We start from the raw sequence: 27,660 nt of genomic DNA, 5'->3' as shown, positions 1-27,660 counted from the left end.
GGTGTGTTTCCGGGTCGCAGGGACCTTTTCCGGGGCTTGGCAGCGAGTCCGGGAAGCTGCCGCTGCCGGGTAATAGCGGTTCTGGGGCTCGGGCGGGGCCGGGCCGCGCGGGTGGCGAGCGTCGCCCAGCCGCGGGGCGAGGAGACCGCGGCTGCCTGGCCCGGGAGCCCCGCGCGGTCAGCCCCCGGTGCGGCGGGACCGGGAGCCCCACCCGCTCCGCACTCAGGGGCAGCGCCCGGGTCCTGCGGTGGGGAGCGGCCCCGGCCCCGGCCCCGGGGCTCCTCCCGAGGGCCTAGGCTGGAGCTGCTTCTGGTCACCAGTGCGGCTAGATTTTGTCACGGTTGTTTTTAGTAAACGTCAGGAACAGGTCAGGGGCTTGGGTGGGTGAGTGAGTGTTTATTGCCCTGGTCTGCCCCGACTGTTACTAACAATAACAGTGGCACAAGGGGGCTGGGCCCAAGCCCTGGGGAGGAGGAAGGGGTCCAGCACCCACGGCCACTGCTCCAGGGTTCCCCTTCGGCGCCCCCAGCAGCTGGGGGGGGAGGGGGAGTTGCTGACTGACAGCTCCAGCCCCACTACCCTGGGGCTGAAGCGGAAAATGTCATGGAGGTCATCTTAGTCTTAATCATCAACTCTACGGCCTCTGTTCCTGCGGTGTGGTCACTGGGCAGCTACTGAAACGTGTAACAACAAGGGGGTGAGGACCGCTCCAAAGTGCCTATGTCACTGTTCAGGATCAAGCTTAGGCTACTTGAATCGCGTAGGTATTTTTGAAAATTTTACCCAGACTCATTTTTGATTTGGTAGCGGCAGAGACATCTTAATTTAAAACAAGGACCAAACCCAAACATACGAGAGTGAGACACCATGGCGCAGTAGGTCACAAGCAGAAAGCAGAGAAACACCATGAGACAATGACAGCGCTTAGCATTGGCTCACTTTACATCAAATTGTTTTGTGAAATTGCATTGTGAGGGTGAATGTCATTCTGTCATCTTTTTTCCCCTTTCAGGTGTTAACTGTTCATCTGCGTACCTGATGCTGAAATTTGTTCCTCTTTAAATTGAGGAGACCATTGTTATGATTCTCCGTGACTAAGTACCATTCCCCCCATCGTTACGTTATATGCCAAGCTGATACAATGATGAATTCTCAAAGTTTCTCATTACCAACAATGGTGCCCAGTAGCTCTGTTATTAATAGCTCCGTGACTAGTAACTTATCAACGAACAATCCACCCAGCAAATCAGTTCTCATTAGCAAACCATTTAAATGCTCTGAATGTGGCAGGTCTTTTGCCCAGCTGACGGAGCTGGAGCTTCATGAGATGTCTCATGCTGCAGAGCGACCATATCGCTGCGAGCTCTGTGGAAAGACCTTTGCGCAGACATCAGCTCTGGTGAAGCACCAGCGTGTTCACACAGGAGAGAAGCCTTACAAGTGTCCCATGTGTGGGAAGACCTTTGCCCTGTCCTCTGGCCTGGTACTACACAAACGCATTCACACTGGCGAGCGGCCCCACACCTGCCCGCTCTGCGGCAAGAAATTCATCTCCTCCTCCCACCTGGCCCTGCATCTGCGCTCGCACACGGGTGAGAGGAAGTACAAGTGCAATGTGTGTGGGAAGCTCTTCCTACAGTCCTCGCACCTTGTGAGGCACAAAGCAATCCACACGGGGGAAAAGCCCTTCAAATGTGAGGACTGTGGGAAGAACTTTGGGCGTGCCTCACACCTGAAGACTCACAGACGTGTTCACACAGGGGAGAGGCCTTTCAAATGCACCCAGTGCGAGAAGGCCTTTACACAGAAGGCAGGACTGATCCTGCACATCCGCCTTCACACTGGTGAGAGGCCCTACAAATGTGACAAGTGTGGGAAAAACTTCCGTTCCTCCGCTCACCTCATGTCGCATCAGCTCCTTGAGTCTGGGGAGAGGAATTTCAAATGTACCACATGCAGTAAGGCCTTTAAGCAGGCCTCATCTCTCAAACAGCACTTAAAAACACACGAAGCCCGCGAGCCTCACCGCTGTTCTGTTTGTAGCCGAACTTTTTCTAGGTCCTCTTATCTCCAGCTTCATATGAGAACGCACAGTGGGGAGAGGCCCTATCATTGCATGGTTTGCAACCGGACTTATGCCAAAATGTCTACATTTGAGAAACATTGTAAAAAGCATCAGCAGGATGAAGAGAGGTGTGACATCAGGCCCAGAGCAATGACTACAAGGGCAAAAGCACTGGCTGAAAAGAAAAGGCAGGAGCAGAAACAGCAGCACCAAGATGACCGCCCAGAACAACATCATCAGACTGACAGAGAGCAGCAACAAGATGGAGAGCAGTAATAATCACTAAAACCAAAATTGGGTGTGGTTCCCCGTGCTCCCACCCCAAATGGGGGAGAGAGTGGCTGAGTTAATTTCTATCAAATAAAAACCCCGTGTCACACCAGTGTTGTTCAAGAAAACATTCTGAAGTGGAATTCTGCATCCTAAAGGTGCAATGCAAACACTTTTCTTTGTCATACCATCATCTCTCCAATAAGTCTCCCAATGCTCCATACAATCAGTGTTGTGTTCAAAATGTTACATGGTTACAATAGAGTTTCACGAAGTTCATCCTTAACTATTTTGTTTTAGATAGGTAGGATGCCTCTTCTAAACTAGAGTCGTAAGGGTTACCATTCAGCCAAAATGTTCAATTTTATAGGGATTGTTTAAAAAAAAAAAAAAAAAAAAAGTGGGATGAGTCTTTGAATGCAAGAAGTAAATTGAGATCCCTTGGATGAAGATTAAAGTAAGTGACATTCCTGCACAAAATGGAGTCCCAACTTTTTGCTTACACTGGTACCAGAAATTGGGTAGGGAAAGATTAATGGAATTTTAACCTATGAAGTGCAATTTGTTTCTAAAGCACTGTAAATATCTAGAAAATAGTGTCTGAGACTTTTTTTTCTTACTTTCCCAAGGAAAAGGAAAGTTCTGCTCAGCATCCAAGCACTGCTTGGTGTCTTGAGTGAGATATGTTTGAAGAGTGGCAGGTCTTACTGTGTGGTGTTGAAGATCAGCTTTTTTTTCATCATTTTCAGAAAATAAATAAGGCAAGTGGGGAGAATCTGTAATTCAGGTTAATTTGAACAACTTTGAACTTCCAAAACATCATTTTGTATCAAAGCTGAAAGAGTAATATATATATATATTAAATTAAGCTTTTCAGAATAGAAAATGTGTTGGTGGAGAGAGATTCTAATTTCTGTCCTTGTTTGGCCAAATCAAGTGTACTATTAAAGTATTGTTGTCTTTGGTTAGTGAACCCATTGCATTGGGAAAACTTGGAAATACCATAATGACCACAGTCAAATCAAGTTATTTCATGTTAAATATGGCCGAGAGATCATCTTTAACAGAATTGAGATAACATTCTACAGATTCTGAGGAGCGTTAAACATATTTTTAAAGTAAACAAAAACAACAGGAAAAAATGTGGTGCCTTTATCAAAGCATAGCTCTTCTTAAATCAGAGCTTCATCCTGTTCTTGTAAGCTTTAAATCATTTTAGCAACACTATTATAGAGCCTACTTTAAATGCTTACTTATCACTTATTATTACACAAAAAGTCACTTATGCCAGGAAAAAAAGGAAGAAATCATTTCCGTACTTTGAGCATGTTTAAATGCACGTTCCTTATTTTCTATATTGAGTGCATTGACTTTTTCAGACTATATTTTCATGCCATTGTGTGGAAACACATATTTTGCACTTTAAGGATATATTTAGAAAGGCATGTGTCTTTGGTTCTCTGTTGCATACTCACAACTCCATGTTTTTAGGCCAAAAATGTATTGTTGCAGTTGGAATGAGAACTTATGCATTGTAAATATATCAAAGAATTGAGTCAGAGAAATTACGCTGTGGGGAAATTGAATTCAATTTAATAGCACATTCACAGTTAACAAAACTGATGAAAGAATCCTTTGACTTGTCTTCAGAATTTACTGTACAGTGGATGAACTGAGGTACAAAAAAAGTCTTTCACGGACCTGATATTTTTATATAGCTGAATTGTACACTTGCAGTATTCAAACAGACAAATAGAACTTCTGATATAAGTCAGAGTTTATTGTCATGGTAACTTATAATGCAAACTTTTGCTACAGACTTTAGATTCATTCTGTTGTGAACTGTAATGTTCTTTGAGAGGGACCAGACTCACTGGGATATATCTGCAGTCGTGTTATGCAGCAGTGCCATACAAGTAGAGTTTATCTTTTTGTACTTCAATATGCCTATTAAAATAACCACTATAAATGGCTGTCTACTTTTCCATCCTAACACTTCTGATTTTAATCCTTTTACCCTAAACTATTTGCTACCGAAAGTAAAATGGAAATCACTAGTAGTTTAGCTTCCTTTAAAACGTTTAAATTGTTTTAGCTAGCTATATAATGTTTCTCTGCTAGTTGTGGTATTCCCCTTACAAAATGTAGAAGTCATTGGCACGCTATGTTCTTACTTGCACCGTAGTGTACTTCCACTCAGAATTCAAAGATGATGACAAAAGAAACTTTTTAAGGGCTATCTTATTCCCTCCATGTTGCTCCTTTTGTGCTTATTTATTTCCATTTTACACACACCCACCCCTTTTCTTTTTTAATCTTCCCCTTTTGCTTTTTCAGTTTCCTGCTCTGTCAGCTGTCTTCTCCCAGTGACCGGAAGCCCAGGATGCAGGATCGACCCAGAAATTGTAAATTAAAAAAAAAAACAAGTTCCAGGAGTATTTCAGAGTGGAAAAATGAAAGTATGCTCTATTATGCCCTGAATGTTACACTAATGTAAGTAAGGCTGGGCAAATCCTGTAGATTGAAATATAACTCTTAGGAGAGAGCAAGTTCAAAAATGTGATTCACGGAAATAATGCCAGTCCCTGTATTTTTCAGCCTAATGCACAGAGAGGAAGCAGAAAAAATTGTTTTAGTGTCTCCTCCCCCCAAAAATGAGAGTAACTTTCCATACTGAAGTAACTTATAGTACCTGATTCTAATTAATTGTGAATTTCAAGATCCGTCCAATGGTGCAATGATTTGGGTTTTTTAGAAGGGGAATGTTTTCCCTTTTGGAACTGGGAAAGCTTTTTTGGTGAAGTGTCCCCTTCCCCATGGAATGGATTCACCTCCTTCCTGCTTTTTGTAATCATTTGTGTGTTTAGAAGAGACTGGGTCAGCCCTGACATATGGCCCTTATCTTAGCTGTTTGCTGAGAAAATAGTAATGGGGTTATTTACAGTAGAGCAGTTTCCCACCAAAGTAGGATTCAGATGTCCAAAGTGTCACATGCTTGGTCAGTCTCATTCATCATAATGCTCCTCTAATTCACTCATCAGGCACTAAAAAAATTGTGGTTTGTTTTTCATTGTAAAGGAACATGGCAAAATAATTTTTAAAAAGCCCTTGTTTCCCTTAAAACATTCTAGTAACATGCGTGAGATTGGAATGGTTTACAGACTGAAAGCCCAGTGACATACATCTCTAGCAGACTCAGTGGCTCTTTACAGTGGGGGACATTGTGCTGCTGGAATGAACACTTCAATTGGAGCAAACAGCAAATACCAGCCTAGGAGAATGAGTGACCAATAAGTTTATGGATTTAATCCTTCCCAAATTCATTTTGTTGCTGTCAACATACAAATTCATAGCTTTCCTTTGGCTCTCTCCTGAGTGCACAGACCATTAATGGTGAACAAAACAATGCATTTTTGTAAGTATACTGTTATCAGGATACCAACACAAGACACTGCTTGAAAAAAAGGATTGATGTGCATAAATAAGAAACGGTCTACGAATGCTGATAATTTCATGTCTAGGCTGCTTTAGTAAAATGGGAGGGTTCTTATTCCTAAAAATACTTGGTCTGTCTTTGAGGAGTGGGGGGAAGAGCTAAGATGTACAGCGACAATTCAGATAGTAAAATCACAGTGCAGAAAGCAATGGAAACATTTCAAAAGACAGAACTAACTGAAGAGAATTACAAAATAGTATCCGTGAACCAAACTGCTTCTATGTTAGTGTTTCTTTTTCAATCTCTGCAATTTGTATGGAAAGTCCTTTTTATACCACTCACAATCCACATAATCTTGCTGTAATTTTGTCCAATTATTTCTCCTTTCCAATTAACTTATGATTTTGTTGATAGGTAATGCTCCTCTTGGCAGGATAAGGACTGTAACATCTGTGGCTTTAGTCCTCAGATACTTTCCTCTCTGCAACAAATTGTGTCTAATTTGCATATCTGGGTTTAAAATTGGGAAACCTTAAATTCTTACTCCTCTTAGAGAGGTAGGGGAACTTATTTGCATTCTGTTCTGGTCTCTCATATCACTTAGCTTTACAATAAAAATACCAGCATTAAATAGGTTAGTGAAACTGTCTAAACAAGATGGCTTACTCCATTGTTCTGGAGAGAAGGATGGCAGGAATCACGTCTCCAGTATCAATAGATCATATATTTTAAGGATAGGTTGGGTCATTCAATAGACTTGAGATTAAAATAAATTCACCTTCCTTTGTCACCATAATTTAACAACTTTGCCTTTGTTCCCTCCTTTGAGAGAATTAGACACATCAGAGGTAGAAAAGGACTCATTAATTCATCTGATCCATCTCCCTGTCTCCTACAGTAAATTAACCTAAAAAACACATTTCAAAAAGTCCCAAAGGAGGAAGCTACCATTGCTTTCTGGGGGTATTATCCAACTGCTCAATAATATATAGTCCTGTCAAGAACTTTTTAAAACAAATGCTTCCCCTTTTAATTTCATCCTGCTACTGTTAGCTGCATCTGTTGTGCAACCCTAAATAAGTTCTCTTTGCCCTTGGTATGTATCCCTTTCAAACGCCTGTAGATTTATCAGATTTATCCCCTTCTTTTTGTCACCTTGGGCCTCCCTCTACTCCATCCAAAAATATCACCAAGCAATCACTTCCCTACAGTGAACAGCTTGCTGCTTCCAGCACTTACTCTGCACTATTCAAATGGTAGGACTTGATTTGTTTGACAGCCATCGCTTCCTTCCCCACGTGGCTTCTCTGGTGCCTTGTAAGGTCTGAGCTCTGTTTGAAGCTTTTCCCCACAGTTTGTGCCTGTGCAGGTTTCTCTTGTGTGAGGCAAGTGCTGATGAGCTGGTTACAGTGTGTCCTGGTGCTTGTGGTTCCTCTGGTGCCGGATCAGGTTGGAGTTCTGGCTGAAGGCCTTCCCGCAGGTGGGGCATTTGTAGGGCCGCTCCCCTGTGTGCACTCTCTGGTGAGTGATGAGGTGGGAGCTCTGGCTGAAGCCCTTCCCGCAGGCAGGGCAGATGTAGGGCCTCTCCCCGGTGTGCACTCTCCGGTGTCTGAGTAGGGTCAGGTTCCGGTTGAAGCTCTTCCCGCACTCGGGGCACTGGAAGGGCCGCTCCCCTGTGTGGATACGCTGGTGTTTCACCAGGAGGGAGCTGTCACTGAAGCACTTCCCGCACTCAGGGCACTGGAAGGGCCGCTCCCCTGTGTGGCGTCTCTGGTGGGCGAGTAGCTTGGCAGAGTTGGCAAAGCCTTTTCCGCAGTCAGTGCACTGGCAGGGCCGCTCCGCGCGATGGTTCCTCTGGTGAGTGCTGAGGTGAGAGCTGACAGCAAAGCGTTTCCCACACTCGGTGCACTGGAAGGGCCGCTCCCCAGTGTGGACCCGCTGATGCGTGAGCAGGTTGGCGCTCTGGCTGAAGCCCTTCCCGCAGTTGGAGCACTGGAAGGGCCTCTCACCTGTGTGCGTCCTGCGGTGCTGGGCCAGTGCCGAGCGCACCCGAAATCTCTTCCCGCAGTCTGCACAGGTGTAGCACTGGTCCTGTGCGTGGGCTCTCTGGTGCCTGCCCAAGGCCAAGGAGCTGTGGAAGCTTCTCTGGCAGACCCCACAGGGGTAGGGCTTGGCATGGGTGCGCTGATGCTTGAGGAAGTGGGAGTTGAGGCGGAAGCTCTTCCCGCACTCACCGCACTCATAGGGCCGCTCCCCAGTGTGGGTGCGGTGATGTCTGACCAGGTTGGAGCTCTGGCTGAAGCCTCTCCCGCAGGCAGGGCACTTGTAGGGCCTCTCACCCGTGTGGGTTCTCTGGTGGGTGATCAGGGCTGAGCTCCAGCTGAAGACCTTCCCACAGTCTGCACATGGATAGGATTTCTTTCCCATCGGGGCTCTTTGGCGGCCATTGAGGCCTGAGCCCCTGCTGTACCTTTTCTCACCACACTTAGTGTTCATTGACTGCCTGTGGAGACAGCTCTCTGATGGACAGTGGTGCCTTTAATGTTTGTGAGCTCTCATCCACAGTGAGTGGATTTACTCTCTCTCTTTTGGAGGGCTTACCCACTGTCTTTCTGGGCAGTTACAACTCTCACAGGCTCTTTCTTGATCAGGATTCTGGGAAACGTTCTCTTTGGATCTCCCTGAAATTGTTCCATCTGGTTCCCCTTGCTCAAGTCCTTTCTGCTGAAGATTCTCTGCACTCTCACTCACAATCCAAACGTCTGCTGGAAAAAAGAAAAAATCAGACACCCTCGTTCTCCGTGTTCAGGAGAAAGGGAACTGCAGAGGGTTCATCACGATTTTTGGTCTGGTTTAATTCAGATTGAAATTCAGGAGCCAGTTTCTTTTAAATCCCTTCTCCAGAGGAGAGAGCATTGCAGTGCCAACATCCCATATGTGCAGCTCTAGAAAGTCTGAGTGAAGGGAGGGCTGACTGTCTTCTGGAAAGACCTCCGGGAGATCTGTGAGGGACATGACCGAACAGCTGTTTATAGTATTGAATTTGATGAAGCACAAACGTGAGAGCTCACAATGGCTTGGTTGGGACTTCAGCTCTTTTTTTCACTCATGATTGGTTTCTGACTTGGGTTTCCTCCTCACCTGTACAGGTATCACGGGTATCTTACTTTCCCCTGATTCCAGGGACCCATGGCTTTTCCTCTTGTTCTGTACAGGAGATCCTGTCAGGTTTAGGTGTCAGAGATCCTGCTCACGGAAAGCAAAATAGGAGATCCAGGCTTGTTACAAAGATTGTTCTGTGATTTTAAACCCAGTGTCTGTCTTTACTGGGGCTTGTATTATCAAAATGGATGGGAAAGAGTTTGCTGAGTCTCTTTGGGAAAGGCAGTGTTCTGGTGGGAGATGTGACCCAGAGAGAGTCAGACTCCTCCACGCATTGCAGGACTCAGTGATTCAGCTGAGCTGCAAACATTAAGCCACTTGCCTATTACTAAACCCTCAGAGGGTCCAGAACACACTCAGAGGATGAAGTGGAGAAATACAGTGATTACAGGTACAGAAATGACCCTGGACAAATAAATATAATAACTCTTCCCTCAGTGCAAGTTCTGGCTATGGGGAAATTAGCTCTGCCATTGTGTTTCTGCATTTTCTTTTCTCTAGGAAGAGGTGGGATTGTGGCACTCTCTCTCACACAGTTTTGGACTGATTACCCAGAATTCTAAGGGACTTGGGAAGATCCCTGACCAGAAACTGACCTATGTCCTTCACAGAGAGTGCAGCCTTCTCATAAGTGAAGGAGAACACGCCCTTACCCAGGGAGATGAGAGTCTTGTAATTCTCCTGCATGACATCCCTGTAGAAGACCCTCTGATGAGGATCCAAAAGCACCTACTGCCCTTTGGTGCAATAGACCGTCACTTCCTTTATGCAAAAAGAACAGGAATACTTGTGGCACCTTAGAGACTAACTAAGTTAGTGGCACTCTCTAAGGTGCCACAAGTACTCCTGTTCTTTTTGCGGATACAGACTAACACGGCTGCTACTCTGAAACTTCCTTTATGGTCACTGGCACCTGACAAAAGAAGCATCTCCCACTCCGTACCTTTTGCCCTTGAAACAATCCCACTACTGATCCTGAGAAGCCCCAGACCAGCACTTCCTCTCCATTCTCCCATATTTCACAGGCTTCATTGCTGCTTATAGTTTCCATAAGTATCCAGTTAGTCATCTCCCAATTGGCCCTCATTCCCAGGGCCAGCCCTTCATTCTCCCCTGTTCTGGCAGAGACCTGCTGCCCTCTCCCTGTTATAGCTGTAAATGCTGACAGTACTGGGAAGCTGCAACTGCAACTAACCACTGAGGAACAGATCTGTCTTTGTCCTGAGCGCCCTGTTTCCCTTTCTCTGTCTCACTTCTTGCAGGAGCTGTAGGGCCCATGCTTGGGCCTCAGCAGGGCTGAGAGTTCGCGCTCTCACTTCTTGGGATTGCACAGACTATTATTTACATCTGGGGGTGGGAAACAATTCCCAGAAGTCCCTGTCAGTCACAGTGGTGCTGAGTCCCAGGCTAGAAGCCTTGAGCATTTCAAGGCATTAGATTCTTCAGTTTTGTGGATTTCCCCACCCAAGGTGTCTGATCCTAAAAGGTCAGGTTCCAGTAAGCCACCCCCAGAGCTGCTCCAGGCTCCACAGCTCCTCTAGTCATATTATTCAGGTGCGTGAGCAAGGAAAACCCATTCCGATTCAGCGTCTCTCTCCAGCACCATCCTGCCCAGGAGCTTAGGTCAGTATTAACTCATTTTACAGACAGGAAGCTGCAGGACAGTCGCTGGGAGCCTTGCCTCCCAATCCCATTCCTCCAGCTCCCTTTATTTCACCATCTGTGTTTTCTCTCCGTGCCAGTCTCTTCCATCTCCATTTTCCTCCTTTCTCTTAATTCCTCACCTGTCCCTGCCCTTGGGATCCTCTCCCTGTACCTCCATGACCCCTTTCCCAATTTGTTCTGCTCATAGGTTGTATCCCACCCACCAGGCCCCCTCTTTGCTGTAACCCCCCAGCCTTGGCAACCCCCTCCTAGAATGGGATGAGCTGCTGCTGAGGCTCACCCCCGTGAATGTGCAGGGGTGCTGGCGGCCTTCTCCCCACAGTCTGTCTAACCTCCCTAATGCTTGCCCTGCCATGCTGTCAGGAGAGGCAGCGTGGCCGGGCTAGAAGTGGGGCTCGGCTGCTCGCTCAGTACCCCTAGAAGCAGGAGTTTCAGGATGGCCTTGGTCACCATTGTCTGAATGGCATTTGAGCAGGGAGGAGTGATGGGTGGGGCCAGCATGTGGCTGTCCCACCAAGTGAGTGACCTGGCAAGTCTCTCCTCCCAGCAGGTTTAACTGACAGCGTCAGCCCCACAGTGTATTTACATCCCTTCCCCTCTGCAGGACACACCCAGGCCCCAGAAATCCCCTACCTGAGCGTCTCCCCTGTGGCCATTTCCCATCTTCATCAGAGTGGGACAATGGGAAGGGAAACGTGGACGCTATTCTGCAGACCAGCAGGGTGAGATGGGCACCTGGACACTCGCACCTGCCCCTTTCAGTCCCTCGCTTTCCTGTGTCTGTTCCCTTCCCCTGGGAGAGCAGGTTATTGTCTCAGCTGTGGTTGTGCTGCAGCCTGGAAATTAAACCCAGGAGCTGTTCAGTCCCCGACCCTTCAGTTCCTTATCATCCCACTTCCTGCCTCCCCTCCCCTCCCCTCCCAATGAAGAGCTACAGACACCATCAGCTACTCCATCCCCTTCCTGTGTCCTTCAATACCAGCTCGGGCTGCAACACTCACCGTGTTCAGGCTTGATCTAGACCCCTAGAGAAGCCCCACGGGCTCTGCAGACATCCACCTGAGCCACAGACTCCAGGTATTTGAGAGAGGGAAAGGAAGTGCGCAAGCCCCAGAGCTGCTGCTGTTAGTGACACAGGCTCTTTCTCCCCATAGCACTTGCAGGAGCTGATCCAGCTAAGGGAAAGAGACAGTTCCCAGGAATGGGACAGTGACCAAGTGTCCCAGCCAGAGAACCTTAAAGGGGCAGAAGAAGGAGGAAGGAGCAATAAATGCTGTCTAGGTAACTCAATATCCATCTATCTGAGTTTTACACTGCTGCCCATCACTAGAGGTCAGAGCATCTGCTGCATGTAGTGGCTCTCAACCTTTCCAGACTACTGTACCCCTTTCAGGTGTCTGATTTGTCTTGTGTACCCCCAAATTTCACCTCATTTAAAAACTGCTTGCTTACAAAATCAGACATAACAATACAGAAGTGTCACAGCACACTGTTACTGACAAATGGCTTCCTTTCTCATTTTTACCATGTAATTATAAAATAAATCCATTGGAATATAAATATTGCACTTACATTTCAGTGTAGTACAGTATAAACAAGTCATTGTCTGACATTTTAGTTTGTACTGACTGTGTTATGCTTTTTCTGTAGCCTGTTGTAAAACTAGGCAAATATCTAGCTGAGTTGATGTACCCCGGGGAGACCCCTGCATACCCCCATGGGCACACGTGTTGAGACGGTGCCAAATTATTATGAATTGCTGTGACTGATATGAATGAATGTGGCAAGCATGAGTTTGGTATGGCTTGGTATGTCTCAACTTGCTAGAGGATTCTGGGAGCAGGATTCTCTTAGCATTAGCTAAATGGAGTGGGGATACTACTCGAGGTGCTGAAACTGCACTGGAATGGTTAACAATGGCTCAATGGGCATGTGTGTTTTAACCCCGAACTTTGGAATATTTCAGCAGAGAACCCGCTCACAAAATAAAGAACACGGAAGAGCATGCGATCAGTGAGCCTGGTGACATGGCTGACATGGGTCAAAATGACCCTTTTTGGATAACCTCACGCTAAGAGCTTAAGTGAATGATTTATGAGAGAGTAAACTATGGCTGAGCTTTGGTCTGTGTGTCTGCTTTGCAATCCCTTCCAAAATTATGAAGTAAACCAATCATAAACACCTACGAGGCATATTTCTGGAACATGTGACTCGTTTGAGAACAAAAAGGTATATAAGTGCTAAGCAAAGTAAATGAGTCAGATCCATTCCCCAATTAATACCTGAAGAGGTTCAAGACTGTGAGACAGAAGTCGTCGGGGTAACCGAAACCCCGCCTTGAGGGACCTTTGCAAGACCTTAGAACCAGAAGTCGTCAGGATAACCAAGGCCCTGCTTCGAGGGACAGACCAAGTGCCTGAGAGGGGACAGAAGAAAGAGGAGCAGTCTCCATCTAGAGCTGGTAGCTATACCTGCTTTGTTTGCCAATCAGGATACTGTGTAAGGCCAACAGAGTTACTGAGGGGTTATGCTTGGGGAACTGAGGCTTATGGAAAAGAATGTATACCATGCAACCTTAACTGCTTGTGTAATTCTCTCTCAAATAAATGACTGTGCATTAAGCATATTGGTTTCTGAATTCTCACTGGTATCGGTAAACACCTGCCCAGCTGTGGGCCATTAAAAGATCCGTTTCAACACTTTGTACCCCTGGTTGCAAACCACAGCACTAGTGGACTTCATGGAGTTTCTGCCACTTTTCCAAGTGGTGTAGGGATCTGAAAGCTCTTAAAGGGAGAGGGTTATATTTTGCTTGTGTGGCTTCTTTTGTTGTTACACGCTCCCAGACTCGTCCAAGTCCATTTACTGCATCATCACTGGGTAGATTTACTTTCCTTCAAATAAGGTGAGAAAGAGAGAGGAAAAGCCAGTTGTTTTCCATTGCCTAGTAACTGAGGGAATATACTGTCCTAGGGAACATGTCAGAGGGATACCCCAAAACGAGCCTCTGATTCTGCTCTTTCTAGTATATATTTCAGAGATTCTGGTACTGGGAGGGTTTCAAAATGTCTCAGTGGGTTTAATCCTGGTGAAAGGAGCCGATTAAGTATGCGCTGTAATAAAGTTTGGAGAAGCAGGTTGCAGTGTCCCGCAGTTAATTAATATTAGACACAGGCTATAATTAAACCTCACAATTCAGTTGAAGCTTCTTCCATATACTGGAGTGGACGGTTGACACTGAAGCGAAAGACAGTGTCTAGAGAATGCTTCAGCCAGTGATATCACACAAGCCAAGAGGAGAGCAGTTGAGAGGGAAGGGCTTTTTAGTCAGACTGTTTAAACGCTTTCTTTTTTGTTTTTAACACACAATTAACTCTAGTGACGAATGAACATTTTGGATAAAGGAATCTTTGTTAAAGATAAACACCCCATCAGTTAAGGAGCTCATGAGAGCCAGGGTCTGAAACATCCAGCAGATTTCCCAGCAAGACTAGGGAAGGGCCAGAACTTGGGAATGTAGAAAACCAACAAACCTTTGAGCCCCTCTTTATACATCAAAACAGGGCACAAGCCTGCGGGGGGAGGGGGGGGGAAGGGTTGTATTGCTGGTGGTGTAGGGTGGGTTTTTTGCAGGTCACTTTTAAAGTAGGATGGGCCATATGGGATTTCAAATATGTCCCTGAAATATATAGTGGCCTCTGAGGCTATGCAGCAGTGGTGAAGGGGCATTATAGATGTATCTAAACAACCAATGCAGTCCCATTGTTGGCCAGTGATAGATCCAACCTTGCTGTAAATCTTTAGCCGATTCCCAGCTCACACCTGTCTTGCTGGACTCACTGGAGAGAAGCTTTCAGGAGTAGTGCCCACTCTTCATGCTCCATGGCCCTAATTCAATCTGGCAGAGGAAGGCCTTGCTCTAGCAACATACCAAAGCATGTACTTAACTTTATGCATGCAAGTTCTACTTAGTCACCCACACACTTAAGTGCTTTGCTGGATTGGGGCCTAAATCAGGATTGGGACTTATAGAACCAGCAATAATGGCAGGAGAAGGCCCACTATTTGCATCGAGAAGGGCAGCTTCTAACAGCCTCATGCACCAAAACATCTGCTGTCCATGGTTACCAGGGCTGGTGAAATAAAACATCGGTGACTTTCCAAGAGCTCGTCCTGGGCCGTGAAACCCATTTTTACTTGTGCTTTTGCAAAATAAAGACTACATTTGGCTGACATTACTCTTTATGGAGAGCTTAGTTCACAGAACCCAGCTCAGCACATCTCATTTCAGAACTAACCAAAACCACTGCAGTGAGTGGATCTTGCCACAGCAGGGAATAAAATCAAAGCTGAAGGAATAGTGCAAGCAACTGGAGAGAGGGAGACTGATGTGCCGTTAATAAAAGGAAAGGATTAAACACTAGTAAGTATGCCCAGACAAAAACTAAGCTGGAGTTAAGGCTGAGAATTCATATCACTATGTTATTACGTTGCAGTTATCAAAATAGCACTCACTAGAGAGGCAGAAAATTCAGACTTCAGATTACAGTTACAAGAAACAAACGTTAGGAAGATTGGGAACTCACAGCTAAGGCACCCAGAGGATGCCAACATCCCTTTCTTTGCTCCCTTCATGCTTATTTTTTCTCCGATGAGTAATTTTTGGTTCAGAGCGGTCATAAACCTTCCCCTCTCCCCTGTCTCTGGGAGTGGATGTTGTGAGTTTGGAGACGTCCCTGGACTTCAATAGTTCTATGGTGCAACAGTAAAAATGTGACCCACAGAGCTTTGGTTCCAGAATGGCTTCTCATAATAGCAACGAGGAGTCCGGTGGCACCTTAAAGACTAACAGATTTATTTGGGCATAAGCTTTCATGGATAAAAAACCCACTTCTTCAGATGCATGTGAACAGCTGAGCTGCTGTTCCTTCTACTTCCCTATTATCACATAATTTTCCAAATTACTCAAACATCAGGCCAATGGCCTGGCTAGCTCAGTGTGTTGGTCTGTACCAGATCAGGCCAATGGCCCGGCTAGCTCAGTGCGTTGGTCTGTACCGGATCAGAGCAATGGCCCGGCTAGCTCAGTGCATAGGTCTGTACCGGATCAGGCCAATGGCCCGGCTAGCTCAGTGTGTTGGTCTGTATCGGATCAGGCCAATGGCCCGGCTAACTCAGTGCATAGGTCTGTACCGGATCAGGCCAATGGCCCGGCTAGCTCAGTGCGTTGGTCTGTCCCGGATCAGAGCAATGGCCCAGCTAGCTCAGTGCATAGGTCTGTACCGGATCAGGCCAATGGCCCGGCTAGCTCAGTGTGTAGGTCTGTCCCGGATCAGAGCAATGGCCCGGTACCAGATCAGGCCACTGGTCCGGCTAGCTCAGTGCTTTAGTCTGTACCGGATCAGAGCAGTGGCCCGGTTATCTCAGTGCGTAGGTCTGTACTGGATCAAGCCAATGGCCCAGCTAGCTCAGTACGTTAGTCTGTACCGGATCAGAGCACAACATTGCTTCCAGATCAGTAATCAGACATCCCATGTCCTGCCCACAGCAGAATTTTCAGAAGCCTCAATCACCATTGGTCATTGGTGTTGTCAAAAGAAGTTTATGAAACAAAGACTTAAAATCAAACTGCCTCTGTGTTTGGCATCCCCTGCAAACAGTTTCAGAGCAGTATGTGCTCAGGGCACAGCTCTGTGCTGTTCATATCACCTGGCATCAGGTTGTTTGTGTGCCCGGATCTCCTCCCCACGTGGATTTTCTGGTGACTGTCGAGGTCACCAGAAGCGTCTGAAGCCCTTGCCACAGTCCATGCATGTGTGGATTGTCTCCTGGTGGTGAGTCCTGTATTGCACTATCCGAGACGTGTACCCACTGAAGCGCTCCCCGCATGCCGCACACCTGTAGGGCTTTTCGCCCATGTGGACCCGCAGGTGGATGATGACATCTGAGCTCCTCCCAAAACCTTCCCCACATACGGAGCCCTTCTAGAGCTTGCTCTCCATGGGGACCGCCTGGTGCTCAGCCAGCTCTGTGTTCTGAGCACAGCTCTGCCCATGCTCCAGGCACCCATGGGGCCTCTCTTTGGCACGGCTTTTCCGATGCTCCCTGAGGCTGGACCTGCAGCTGAACTGCTCCCCACAGTCGGGGCACACGCAGGAGGCACCCCCCGCGTGGCCACACTGGTGCTGTGCCAAGTTGGAGCTCTGGCTGCAGCACTTCCCACAGTTGGCACATTTATAGGGTTCCTGTCCCATGTGGCTGCAGTGGTGCTCCAAGAGGTTGGAGCTCTGGCTGAAGCCCTCTCCGCAGTCGGCACACCGGTTAGGGCCGCTCGCCATTGTGGGTTCTCTGGTGAGTGACCAGCGTGGAGCTCTGTTTGAAGCTTTTCCCGCAGACAGCGCACTAACTCTGGTGGGTGATCAATGTGATGCTCAGGCTGAAGCTCTTGCCACAGTCCCTACACTGGCAGGGTGGATGCGCCGGTGCTTTGTCAGGTTGGAGCTCTGGATGAAGCCCTTGCCACAGTGGGCACAGCTGTAGGGCTGCTCCCCGGTGTGCCTACGGTGGTGCTGGATGAGCATGGAGTTGACACTGAAGCTCTTGCCACCGTGAACGCAGCAGTAGGGCCCCTCGCGTGTGGACACACTGGTGTTTGATGAGGGAGGAGCGGTTGTGGAAGCTCTTCTTGCAGCTGCTGCACTTGTTGGGCTGCTCCCCCTTGTGGGTGCACCGGCTGAAGCTTGGGAAGGGCTCTCCTGTATGGGTTCTCTGGTGCCGGACGAGGTGTGAGGTCCAGCTAAAGCCTTTCCCGCAGTCAGGGCAATTATAGGGTCTCTCTCCTGGGAGGTTTCTTTGATGTCTCAGTAAATCCGAACTCCTCTTATATAGCTTGTCGGACTTCTGGCCTGCCCTTGGTCTGTCGCTTCTGGGTTTTCTTTGAGGGACCAAGGGGCCTTTGAGACTGCTGAAATCTTTTCCATGATGAGTGGATTTACCTGGTCTCTTCCCTGGATGGTTTTTTCGTTGCCCCTCTGGATTGTGTGCCCCATTGAGGACTCTGGAAAATATTCCCTTTGGCTCTTACAGGTAACACGCCATCTGGCTCCACTTTCTCAGTCGCATGGGCCGCTGCAGAAGTCACGGAAAGTCACAGAATCTGTGACTTCCATGACAAACGCAGAGCCTTAGTCATGATGCATAAGAAATGGGATGGAGAATATGAATATGAAGAATATTCTAGTGCCTTTATATAAATCAATGGTGCAGCCAAATCTGGATACTGATGCAGCAGTGATCACCCCAGCTCATACAGGGTATTGCAGAATTGGAGGGAGTTTGCAGAAAGGCAATGAAAAATATGAAGAGGCTGGAGAAACTCTTATAAAGAGAGATTGAAATGGTTGGGTTTGTTACCTTAGACAAATAAGAGAGGACATGATAAAGGTCTATAAAACAAGGAATGGGATAGAGAAGGTAGGTCAGGATTGTCTTTTCTCCCTACCTCATTACCTAAGAACAAGGGGAAATTCAGTGAAATTAAAAGGTGGAAATAACACTAAAAGGAAATACTTTTTTACACAATGTATAATTAGAGGTGACACTCTCTGCCACAGGAGGTCATCAAGGCAAAGTACTTAGCAAGGTTCAGAAAGAGATTGGACATTTATATGGATAACAGGAATATCTAGAGTTGTAATTAAAGTTAACAAACATTTGCGAAGGGAGAAGCCTTTTGCTTCAGGGCTTAAAACAATCTCTAAGTATTAGAGACCAGGCTGAGACCTATGTGGGGGACAGGTCACCCCACATCTGCTACTGTAGGGTCTTACACCTTCCTCTGAAGCATCCAGCACTAGCCACTGTCAGAGGCAGGACATTGGACTAAATGGACCTTGGGTCGGAACCAGTATGATATTTCCAATAATTGTGTAAGGGAAGGAACTACATACTTCTTGCAAAGCCTTGTGGGAAATCCGTCATGGGAATGAGACAACTGCTGGTTATAATATAGAGGTAGATGAGGTTTGTAGGAATTCTAGAGATGGGTTTGGACTTGGTCTAACTTCCTCCTCACCTGTACTGGCACCTCTCGGGATCCTACTGTCCTCTGAATCCTGGAGAGCTGGGGCACAGGGTTCTTCCCCTTGTTCCATTTGGGAGGTTACATCAGCTTTAGGAATCAGAAATCCTGCTCATGTTAATTAAAACAGATGAGATCAGATATTGTAATACAGATGTTCTATGAGCATACAGCCAGCTGCTGTCTTTACTGGGGGTTGTTTTAGCAGAACCGATGGGAAAGAGTTCATGGAAACTAGAGAAAGTCCAACATCTGGTGGGAGATGTGTTCCTGAGAAAGATTCAGGGACCTCCACACACATTGGGGCCTCGATCCCAGTCACAGTGAAAGCATTAAATAACTTGTTCATTGCTAAACCTGCAGAGACCCCTGATTAGCTCAAAGGATGAAGTCAGAAATGAGGGGATTCTATCTGTGTATGAATGAACATGGACAAAGTACGTTTCCCTATTAGCAGCTCCAGGGATGGGGAGATCAGAGAACCCCATGGAGATCCTGAATCTCTCTCTGATTGTGTGTGGAGGTGACTATCCCTCTCGGGTGAGTTCTGGGGATGATAGGCCTTAATGCACCAGAAATCCTACAGAGCTGGGAAAAACCTGTGCTAATGGCAGCCTGGGAACTTACAGCATCTAATGAATGAGGGAAAACAAGCCCTCATCCTGTGAGCTCAGTGTCTCCTTATTCTTCTCTGACACGGCCCTCGGTTGGATACACAGCCTCCTTTTCGAAGGTCACTGGCACCTAACCCAAGAATCTGCTGCTCAGTTCCCCTGTTGCAGTGACCATCACAATGGCCCCAGAGTGTCACATTTGTGCTGTTCTCCCATAGTGCGCGTTACGCCCTTTGGTAATGGTGACAGTTCTGTAACCCCGTTTTAGACCCAGCTTCCAGGATGCTCCTAACTCTACCCCACCCCTCCCTCAGCCCTGCTGCTCTCCCCTAGATATTGGTGCAAATGTCAGCAGAAATGTTGACTCTGGAAACTGGGACCATAGCAAATGTTCTCTGTGCTGACAGAACCGGCCCCTGCGAGCTCCTTGCACCGTCCGTCCCTTTGCTACTCCCGCTGCATGGGTCCACAGGGCCCACGTTTTAGATTTGGCAGGCCTGGAAGATTCAGAGAGACTCTTCTGGGGATCTTCAGATGTCATCCATCTTCCTGGGGCCGAAACAATTCCCCAAAGCTCCCTCGTGTCCCGAAGACTGAAGGGCTGGGTCCCAGCCAGTGGTTCTGCGATGGGTCCTTCCGGACTCATCTCAGTGGGGAATGTCAGCCCCCTCCCACCTCGCCTTGTCCTCAAAGGTCAGGCCAGCTCTTCCCAGCCTGTGCTGTGTCCCATCACCCCTTTCACCTCCCTGAGTATTTACGGCTCCTCCCTCCTCCAGGACAAATCCACCAACAACTCCCCCCAAGTCTCCTATCTGGCAGCCACTTCCCTTTCCCAGCTCCCCTGAGGACGGGACGATCCAGAGCGAAACCCGGCTGCACACTGCGGCCTGTCCCAGGGAAAAGGGCAAGAGAGGAGATTTCAGCAGGGCCATTGCACACCCCTCTTCCTGCCTCCCCTCCTCCCAGCCCAGCCGGGCCCGAGCTGCCAGCCCCATCGGCTGCGCCTCCAGCCCCTTCCTGTGTCCCTCCCTACAAAGCCGGGCTGCAACACGGGCTGGCTCTAGCCCGGCGTGGGAGCCCTGCGGGATCTGCAGTCACCTGTCTTGAGCTACAGCGTCCAGACACCAGCGAGCCCGTGCTGGGCCCGGGCAGACACGGGCCAGGCGCGGCTCCCCCGCCTCGCCCCACGTGGCTGCTCCCGGCGCCGCCGCTGCTGCTGCGGCCACACGCGGGCGGTGGTTCCTGGCCGCACTCGCCCGAGCGGCTGCTCCCCTCCGCGCCAGTGACCAAACGCCGCCGCTGGCGTGGGGCAGGAGCAGAGTCGGGGGACGAGGACACTCTCACCAGCCGCCTAGGCAATGGCTGCAGCAGAGCTGGCCGAGGTAGGGGATTCTTCAGGCAGCTGGTGGTGGGTTTGCCCGGGAAGGGGCAGAGACAGTGAATGCACCGGGGAGGGCGGGGAGAAAGTGAGCGAGATGTGACAGCTGCCGAACCGGCTGGGAAGTGTTTGCCAAGGAGCCTGGCTTTCAGCAGGGGGAGGCAGAAATCCCCCATCTGTGCAATTGGAAACAAACCCCGATTGAAGATGTAGCAGGTTCCCAGTAGCCAGAGGACTACGCCTACTAGCCAGAGGCAGGGGTGAAATCCACCAGCCAAGCCCATGTGAGAGCCCAGGCCCCCCACATCCCTCTCCTGAGAACTGGGACGGGCACTCGGGATTGGCTGGACCCTATTCAGGGCACAGTTTCACACACCAGGCAGGTGTGAGAACACCGATCTACCACCAAGGGTTCAAAAATGATGAGGCAGCCCCCCTCTCCCATGAGATTGGCTTAAAAATCATGAGATTTAAAAATAATGCTGGGTCTTTTTATTTGCCTTTTGGTGTTGGAGCATTTAGAGATCATGTTTTTATGCTTTTCCTGCAACCAGAAGAGCTAGACACTTACTTAAAGAAGAAAAAAAAGCTGTGATTCTAAAGTAATAGTTTGATTCCAGCACAGCACTTGGGACTTTAAAAAACACCATCTAGTGTGAGACACGTGATTCAATCGTAAGCGTTGGCAATACTGGCATGTTCCCTGGTCTTTGTGGGCCAGTGGGCGTTTCGCAGCCAGGCCATGGCTGAGCGGGGGGGTTCAGTGCTGAGCAGCCCCTGAGTGGGGGGCGCTTGATGTCTCAGGGGCCAGTGACTCCAAGGTGGTGGCCGTGTAGGCAACAGACGTTTTTGACCCCCTCATTAGAGGACTCGCTACAGGGACGTCATGCAGGGGAATAATGAGAGCGTGCAGAGACAAAGAATTCAACTAAATCCCATGTCTCTGCCCCACTGCCTCTCTGCAGTGTAAGCATGTAGGTTACAGTAACATTTTGTAACCATGACAAGCCCTTAAGGATCAGGAAAACTCATTGAGCAGAAGCAGCCCTTGGCTCTTCAAAGACACCCCCGGTAAGGCTGTGTCTACACTGGCACCTTACTGCTGCAGCCGCGCTCTTGTAAGGCACGCAGTGTAGTGGGAGAGAGCTCTCCCAGCGACAAAATGAAACCACCCCAAACGAGGGGCAGTAGCTTCGTTGACGGGAGCGCGGCTCCCACCAGCAAAGCACTGTCCACACTGGCGCTTTTCATTGTTAAAACATTTGTCGTTCGGGGTGTGTTTTTTCACACCCCTGAGCGACAAAAGTTTTAACAATGAAAGGGCCAGTGTAGACAAAGCCTAAGATAGCAGGGCAGAAAACGTCTATAATGTCTACACTTACACTGTACCGATACAGCTGTGCTGCCGTAAGATCGCTTGTGTAGCCACATTGTGCTGATGGGAGAGAGCTCTGCTGCAGACATAATAACGGGCGGTGGTAGCTATGATAGCAGGAGAGCCTCTCCCGCCGACGTAGTGCTGTGCACACAAGTGCTTATGCTGGCAAAACTTATGTGGCTCGGGGGTGGCTTTTTTCACACCCTGAACGATGAAAGTTTTGCTGACTTAAGTGCTAGTGTAGACAGGGCCTTAGTGAGAAGGGCCCAGAGGAGGGTGTGGGAGTTAGTGGACGTGTTCAGTAGCTGTTTTTGAAGCTGCACAGACAGATTCCACTGAGGGCAAACAGTCATACAGGTTTCCCACATTCACCACCTGAGGGAAGTGGAGGTGTGATTGCAGTATGAGCACACATACCCACTCTAGCTTTACCACTGCCAGCGTGGCTAAAAAGTGCGACAGTGTGGGCTGCACATCCGTAACTCTCCTTTCTTTTCTGGGGTTTAGCCAGAAGTCTTATTGCTGTAGTTGCAGCTGCTGTTGCTGCTTGCTCTGTGTGATAGGGAACATTCCCAGATAAGGTGGCTTGAGAGAGGCTCAAGGGACTGCAAGCAAGTGGTTGCTGTTTCTGCACACTAGAGGGAGTGCAGGAAGTTGTTAACCAGCTCAGGAGCTGTTTGGAAGCTGGTGTGGAAGTTTTCGCCATGGGCAGACATTCCCCTGCATGTGCCTTTAGTTAGAAGCTCAAAGCTCCTTACCAATCAGTAGTGAGTTCTATCAGGGATACAAAACTGGCAACCATTTGAGTACTAGTAGGTCCAGCCCAGCCCAGAGAGGAGAAGATGGAGCTGCCAGGGGTAATGTAGACTGAATCTGTAGGTTGGATCGCAATACAGTTTCCTGTAATTTTACAGATTGGTTGGACCTTATTGGTCTGCAGCATTTATATGTTAACGTCCCTAATTCCAAGAACGAAAATAAGTAATTTCTCTTCATTGAGTAGATGCAGCTGAGTATTCCACTTAGGTGTGTGCGCGCCCAGTGCGCCGGAGCCAGAGAATTTTACCTAGCAGTATCTGTAGAGGGGTGGCTCTCATGGCCATAGTCCCTCTCCCTGACCCCCCCACAGTTCCTTCTTACTGCCCATGGCTGGAGTCAGAGCTCTGTGATTTTCATCCTCACAATCCTCTATTTTTGGTTGCATATAGTTCATTACTACTCCTAGTACAGTGTGTGTTAGCTGGAGTTTAAGTGTTCCCGGGTGATGCTCTCCCCAGGGGTTAAACATTGTCTGTAGTGTTTGGAGCAGGGGAAGGGCGATCTCCACACCGGTGCTGGCTGAGGCCCACGGCAAGGAATGGTGTTTGATTTGCAGCTCGCTCACCAAACGAACTCATTGAACAGGCCATGCGGCCTGCTTCATCACGAGGCCTTGTTGGCTCGGAGGTCGCCTTCGGGTTCGGAAAGTGCTGCTGTGTCACGTCCTGGGGCTGGCATCTCTCCAAAGAGTCATTCCCTGTCGAGTATGCCATGGAAACGGTCACATGAGACCAACTGAAGCCACTCCAGGTCCCATGGGGACTCGTCTCCCTCCTCCAGAAGGAGCGTGGATTGGCACAGGGTGAATGCCAGTGTGTGGGATGGAGCAGGATCCGTCAACAGCTCCCCAGCACTGCGCCGGGAGGACAGAGATCCCTTACCATTGACTCCGGTTCTGGCCCCAGGGTGTCCATTGACCCCGGTCCCGACAAGGGCGATGCTGGCCCTGGCTGTTTTTGTATCAGGCAGCAGTGGACCTCCTCTGCCTTTCTCTCCTGACCTCTCCCTTGGTCCAGGACTTTGCCAGGCCTGCATCGTTTACAGCGCTCTGACTAGGTGGGCTGCTGAACCTATGGGTCTGTCAGTGCCACACCCCAGTGTTTCCTTACCACACTCAGTGGAAATGGGGCCGGTACTGGATTCCCTCCTCAGCACCGGGAACTTCTTCGGTAGCCTGTGGCTGGCGCCGCCAATGTTACTGTGGCATCAGTCACCACCCTCCTCTTCGTCACCGTTAGTTACTTCGGTACTGATGCTGACTTTGGGGTCAACACTGCTCCCGGCCCCGCAAACAACGGAGGTGTACTCAGTGCCGGCGGTACCATTTCCACCATCGGCACCAGCCCCCTCACTAGTCTGGGCTACTGGGATTCCTTGGTGTCTGAGTCAGGATCTTACTCCTCCTACTCTCCAGGCAGCTAAATGTTTGATCTAGTTGTCAGTATAATACCTAGACTCAGCCTACATGAAAGTAGATGATCTCTGATTGGCAAAAGTCCCAATCTTCCTACTTATTTTGCGAGGTTTAAATATACATATTTTAGAGTGTAGGCTCCGTGCTATATTCTTCATTTTAAAAGTAAATAATGCATCTCTCGTTAGTGCTGTTAATCTAGCTAGGGTTCACTGTAACTGCTGTGCTGTACTGGTTTGTCTTTGGAGCGTTATTCAGTAAAAAGAAAAAAAATGGGGGGGAAAAGAAATTTGAAACTGCTAAGTGTGGGGGTGTGTGTGAAACTGTCTTATGGTGAAAACTGGTACTGGATTCTTAAGAAGAAGAAAAAGAAAGCAAATCCAATTATAATTTCCACTTTTTAGTATTTAGAGGGTTCCTATAGAAAACCCAGCTGTAGTGTCTAGCAAGGATATGAGTTCATGGTCTGTACAAATACATTAAGTTAGATAGAGGAGTTCTGTAGCACAGAATTGGTAAGTAAATTGCAACCAATACAAGCCTAGACTTACCTCTTCTCTAGGTAGGTTGCACAAGCACACTAGCCCATGTCACCACATCTACACCGCTACTTTTAGCCGTGCTGGTGTGGGCTAGTTTATGTCTATCTGATCGATTGAAGTAGAGACATACCCAGTATTGCCAACTCTTGTGATTTTATCACAACTCTAGCAATTTGGGGGGTGGCTGGGGGGTGGTTCCTGTCTCATGAAAACATGACAAAAGATGCCAACTCATGACTTTTCCCTTATTCATAATGGCCATCTCCCCTTACTATCAGTACAGCTGAAGCCTGCAAGATGGCTGCCAACTTCTAATGTGAGGCTACCCTTCATAAAATTGGCTGCCACCTCCCACTGTTTTCAATGGGATTGAAGCCAGGCCAACAGGTTGAAGGGGCTGGACAAGACACAGGGACTGTGAGGAGCAGCAGAGACACCATGACAGGGGGATGGGGAAAGTGAGGGGGGCAGAAGGGCAGTTAAGGGAATGCAGGGGAATATGGGGGGCAGGAGGAAGGCTGAGGGGGTGCAGAGGACAGTCCCCTTCCAGCAGCCAGGGGAAGACAGTGTTGCCAACTTGAACTCTCACAAACTGCTCGAGAGCCTACGATCTTGGTGCCTGCAGGAGCTGTCATGCTGACTCTGGAAGTCACTGCAAACCCACAATCTTCCGGGCTGGGGGTGTGGGCAGCGTTCTGGGCAAGCGCTGTAGGGCTGAGGATTCAGATCTGACCTGTATGGCCCTGGAACAGAGAGAGGGGCCCGGGGGAATGGGAGGCAGGGAATGGGGGTTGGATTGTTCTGCTCGGACCCAGGTAGAGGAGGGAGCAGGGGGACTTGGGTAATAAGAATTGGATGGCAGTTCCTCTATGTTAGGGGTGAGGAGATGGTAAATGGAGTAGCTTGCATGGTTATGTCCATTAAAGTTTGCCTTTTCAAGTGGAATTCTGATACCCCCGTTGGCAGAGGAATAGAGGAGAGTTAAAAGTCAAAAGACAGATGGAAAAACATGGTTTGATTGAAATAACCCCTCCTAATTTTTGGTTTCTGGAGGCTGGCAATACTGCATACGTGGAGAGCTGAGCCAGGCGGGGCTCAGGGGAAAAGGCACTGGACATAGGCAGGGGCTCAGTGGCTGACTCATGCTGACCCCTACAGCTCTGAGCACTGAGAGCAAACTCAGGAATTCTACAGTTGTATAATATCTTGGGAGATTTTTGTGAGAGATTCCACAATTGTGTAATTTACCCTGATGTGTTTTCTCCCTCCCCTGCCCAGCACTGTGTCTAATTACCAAGGTGATCTCTCAGATGGAACTAGAGGAAGAGCCATCGGTCCTGGAAAGGGAGAACCTAAGAAGCACCTGTACAGGTAGGGAACATGGGAGACTGAGGTCAGGAAACTATGGTGAGAGAGTAGAAAGCTAGGATTGTATTGGCAGGTGTCGTATCCTTGTGACTTTCCAGTAATCCTGACTGCCACCTTCTGGTAATTCCCTCTTGTGCCCTCCTGTCCTCCACAGAGTTTGGATGGCACGAGGTGGTGGAACCAGTCCCGCCTCAATCACCTCGGGGGAATGGCTGGGGGGATTCAGCTCCAGATTCCTCAATCTCCCAAACAGTTATTTTGGTTTGCAACCTCCCTGCCCTGTCTTAGGCACCCTGTTTTCCCAGCACAGGGAGTGACTCACTTCAGGCTCTCTCGCTATCCCAGCAGGTCATGGGATGGTGCGTGAGAATGAGGAGGAGAGACCTGAGCAAGTGGAACTTCATGTGACGTTACTGGGAAGATCCAAAGCGCAGGGAAATTTCTGCCCTCTTGAGCAGGGAAAAGCTTCTGAGAGTCCAGGCAGGTCCAAAAGGGAGCAAAGAAACCCTCCAGCAAAGAGACTGGGGAAATCCATCCAGCTTGGGGGAGGTGACCTCAATGACCTCCCAATCCCGCAGAGACTCCACACGGGAGAGGGAAAGAACACATGCTCCGACTGTGGGAAAAGCTTCCGTGGGAGCTTAGGTCTTACTAGACATCAGAGAATCCATTCGGGCGAGAAGCCCTACAGATGTCTTTTGTGCGGGAAAGGCTTCACCGTCAGCTCCACCCTGGCTAAGCACCGGCGCATCCACACTGGGGAGAAACCCTACCAGTGCCTCAGTTGTGGGAAGAGCTTCATCCAGAGCTCGCAGCTCATCACCCACCAGAGAACACACACGGGCGAGAAGCCCTACCAATGCCCCGAATGCGGGAAGGGCTTCAGCCGGAGCTCCCACCTCATCATCCACCAGAGGTTCCACACTGGAGAGAAGCCCTATGAATGCCCCCAATGCGGGAAGGGCTTCAGCCAGAGCTCCAACCTGGCCACGCACCAGAGAGTGCACACGGGGGAGCGGCCCTACCAGTGCTCCCAGTGCGGGAAGGGCTTCGCGCAAAGCTCAGACTTCACCGCCCACCAGCGGCTGCACATGGGCGAAAGGCCCTACCGCTGTGCCGAGTGTGGGAAAAGCTACACAAACAGCTCTGCCCTCATCAAACACCAGAGGAACCACACGGGGGAGCGACCCTACAAATGCCCCGAGTGCAGGAAGGGCTTCAGCCAGAGCTCCGCTCTGCTTGCCCACCAGCGGATCCACACGGGAGAGAGGCCCTACAAGTGTCCTGAGTGTGGAAAGGGCTTTTATGCGCGCTCCCCCCTTATTGCACACCGGAGAACCCACACCGGCGAGACGCCCTACATGTGTCCAGAGTGTGGGAAGGGCTTCCGCAAGAAAACCAGCCTGAACGTGCATCAGAGAGACCACCCGGCGGAGGAACAATGCCCTGACCAGGGCTGTCCCCAGTGA

The 27,660-nt window shown here is 48.9% G+C and overlaps 1 protein-coding gene across 1 annotated transcript; it reads left to right on the top strand.

Moving 5' to 3' along the window:
* LOC135885354 (zinc finger protein 345-like) lies at nucleotides 1-27,660 on the top strand. The gene is made up of 5 exons (XM_065413025.1): nucleotides 1-69; nucleotides 1,013-2,337; nucleotides 4,673-4,740; nucleotides 26,102-26,194; nucleotides 26,540-27,660. The coding sequence occupies exons 2-5, from the start codon at nucleotides 1,142-1,144 to the stop codon at nucleotides 27,658-27,660; spliced, it is 2,478 nt and encodes an 825-aa protein (XP_065269097.1). The 5' UTR covers nucleotides 1-69; nucleotides 1,013-1,141.

This window comes from Emys orbicularis, chromosome 11, assembly GCF_028017835.1.
Source record: "Emys orbicularis isolate rEmyOrb1 chromosome 11, rEmyOrb1.hap1, whole genome shotgun sequence".
In the NCBI taxonomy this organism is placed as follows: domain Eukaryota; kingdom Metazoa; phylum Chordata; order Testudines; family Emydidae; genus Emys; species Emys orbicularis.
This window is presented reverse-complemented; position numbering and strand designations above follow the sequence as displayed.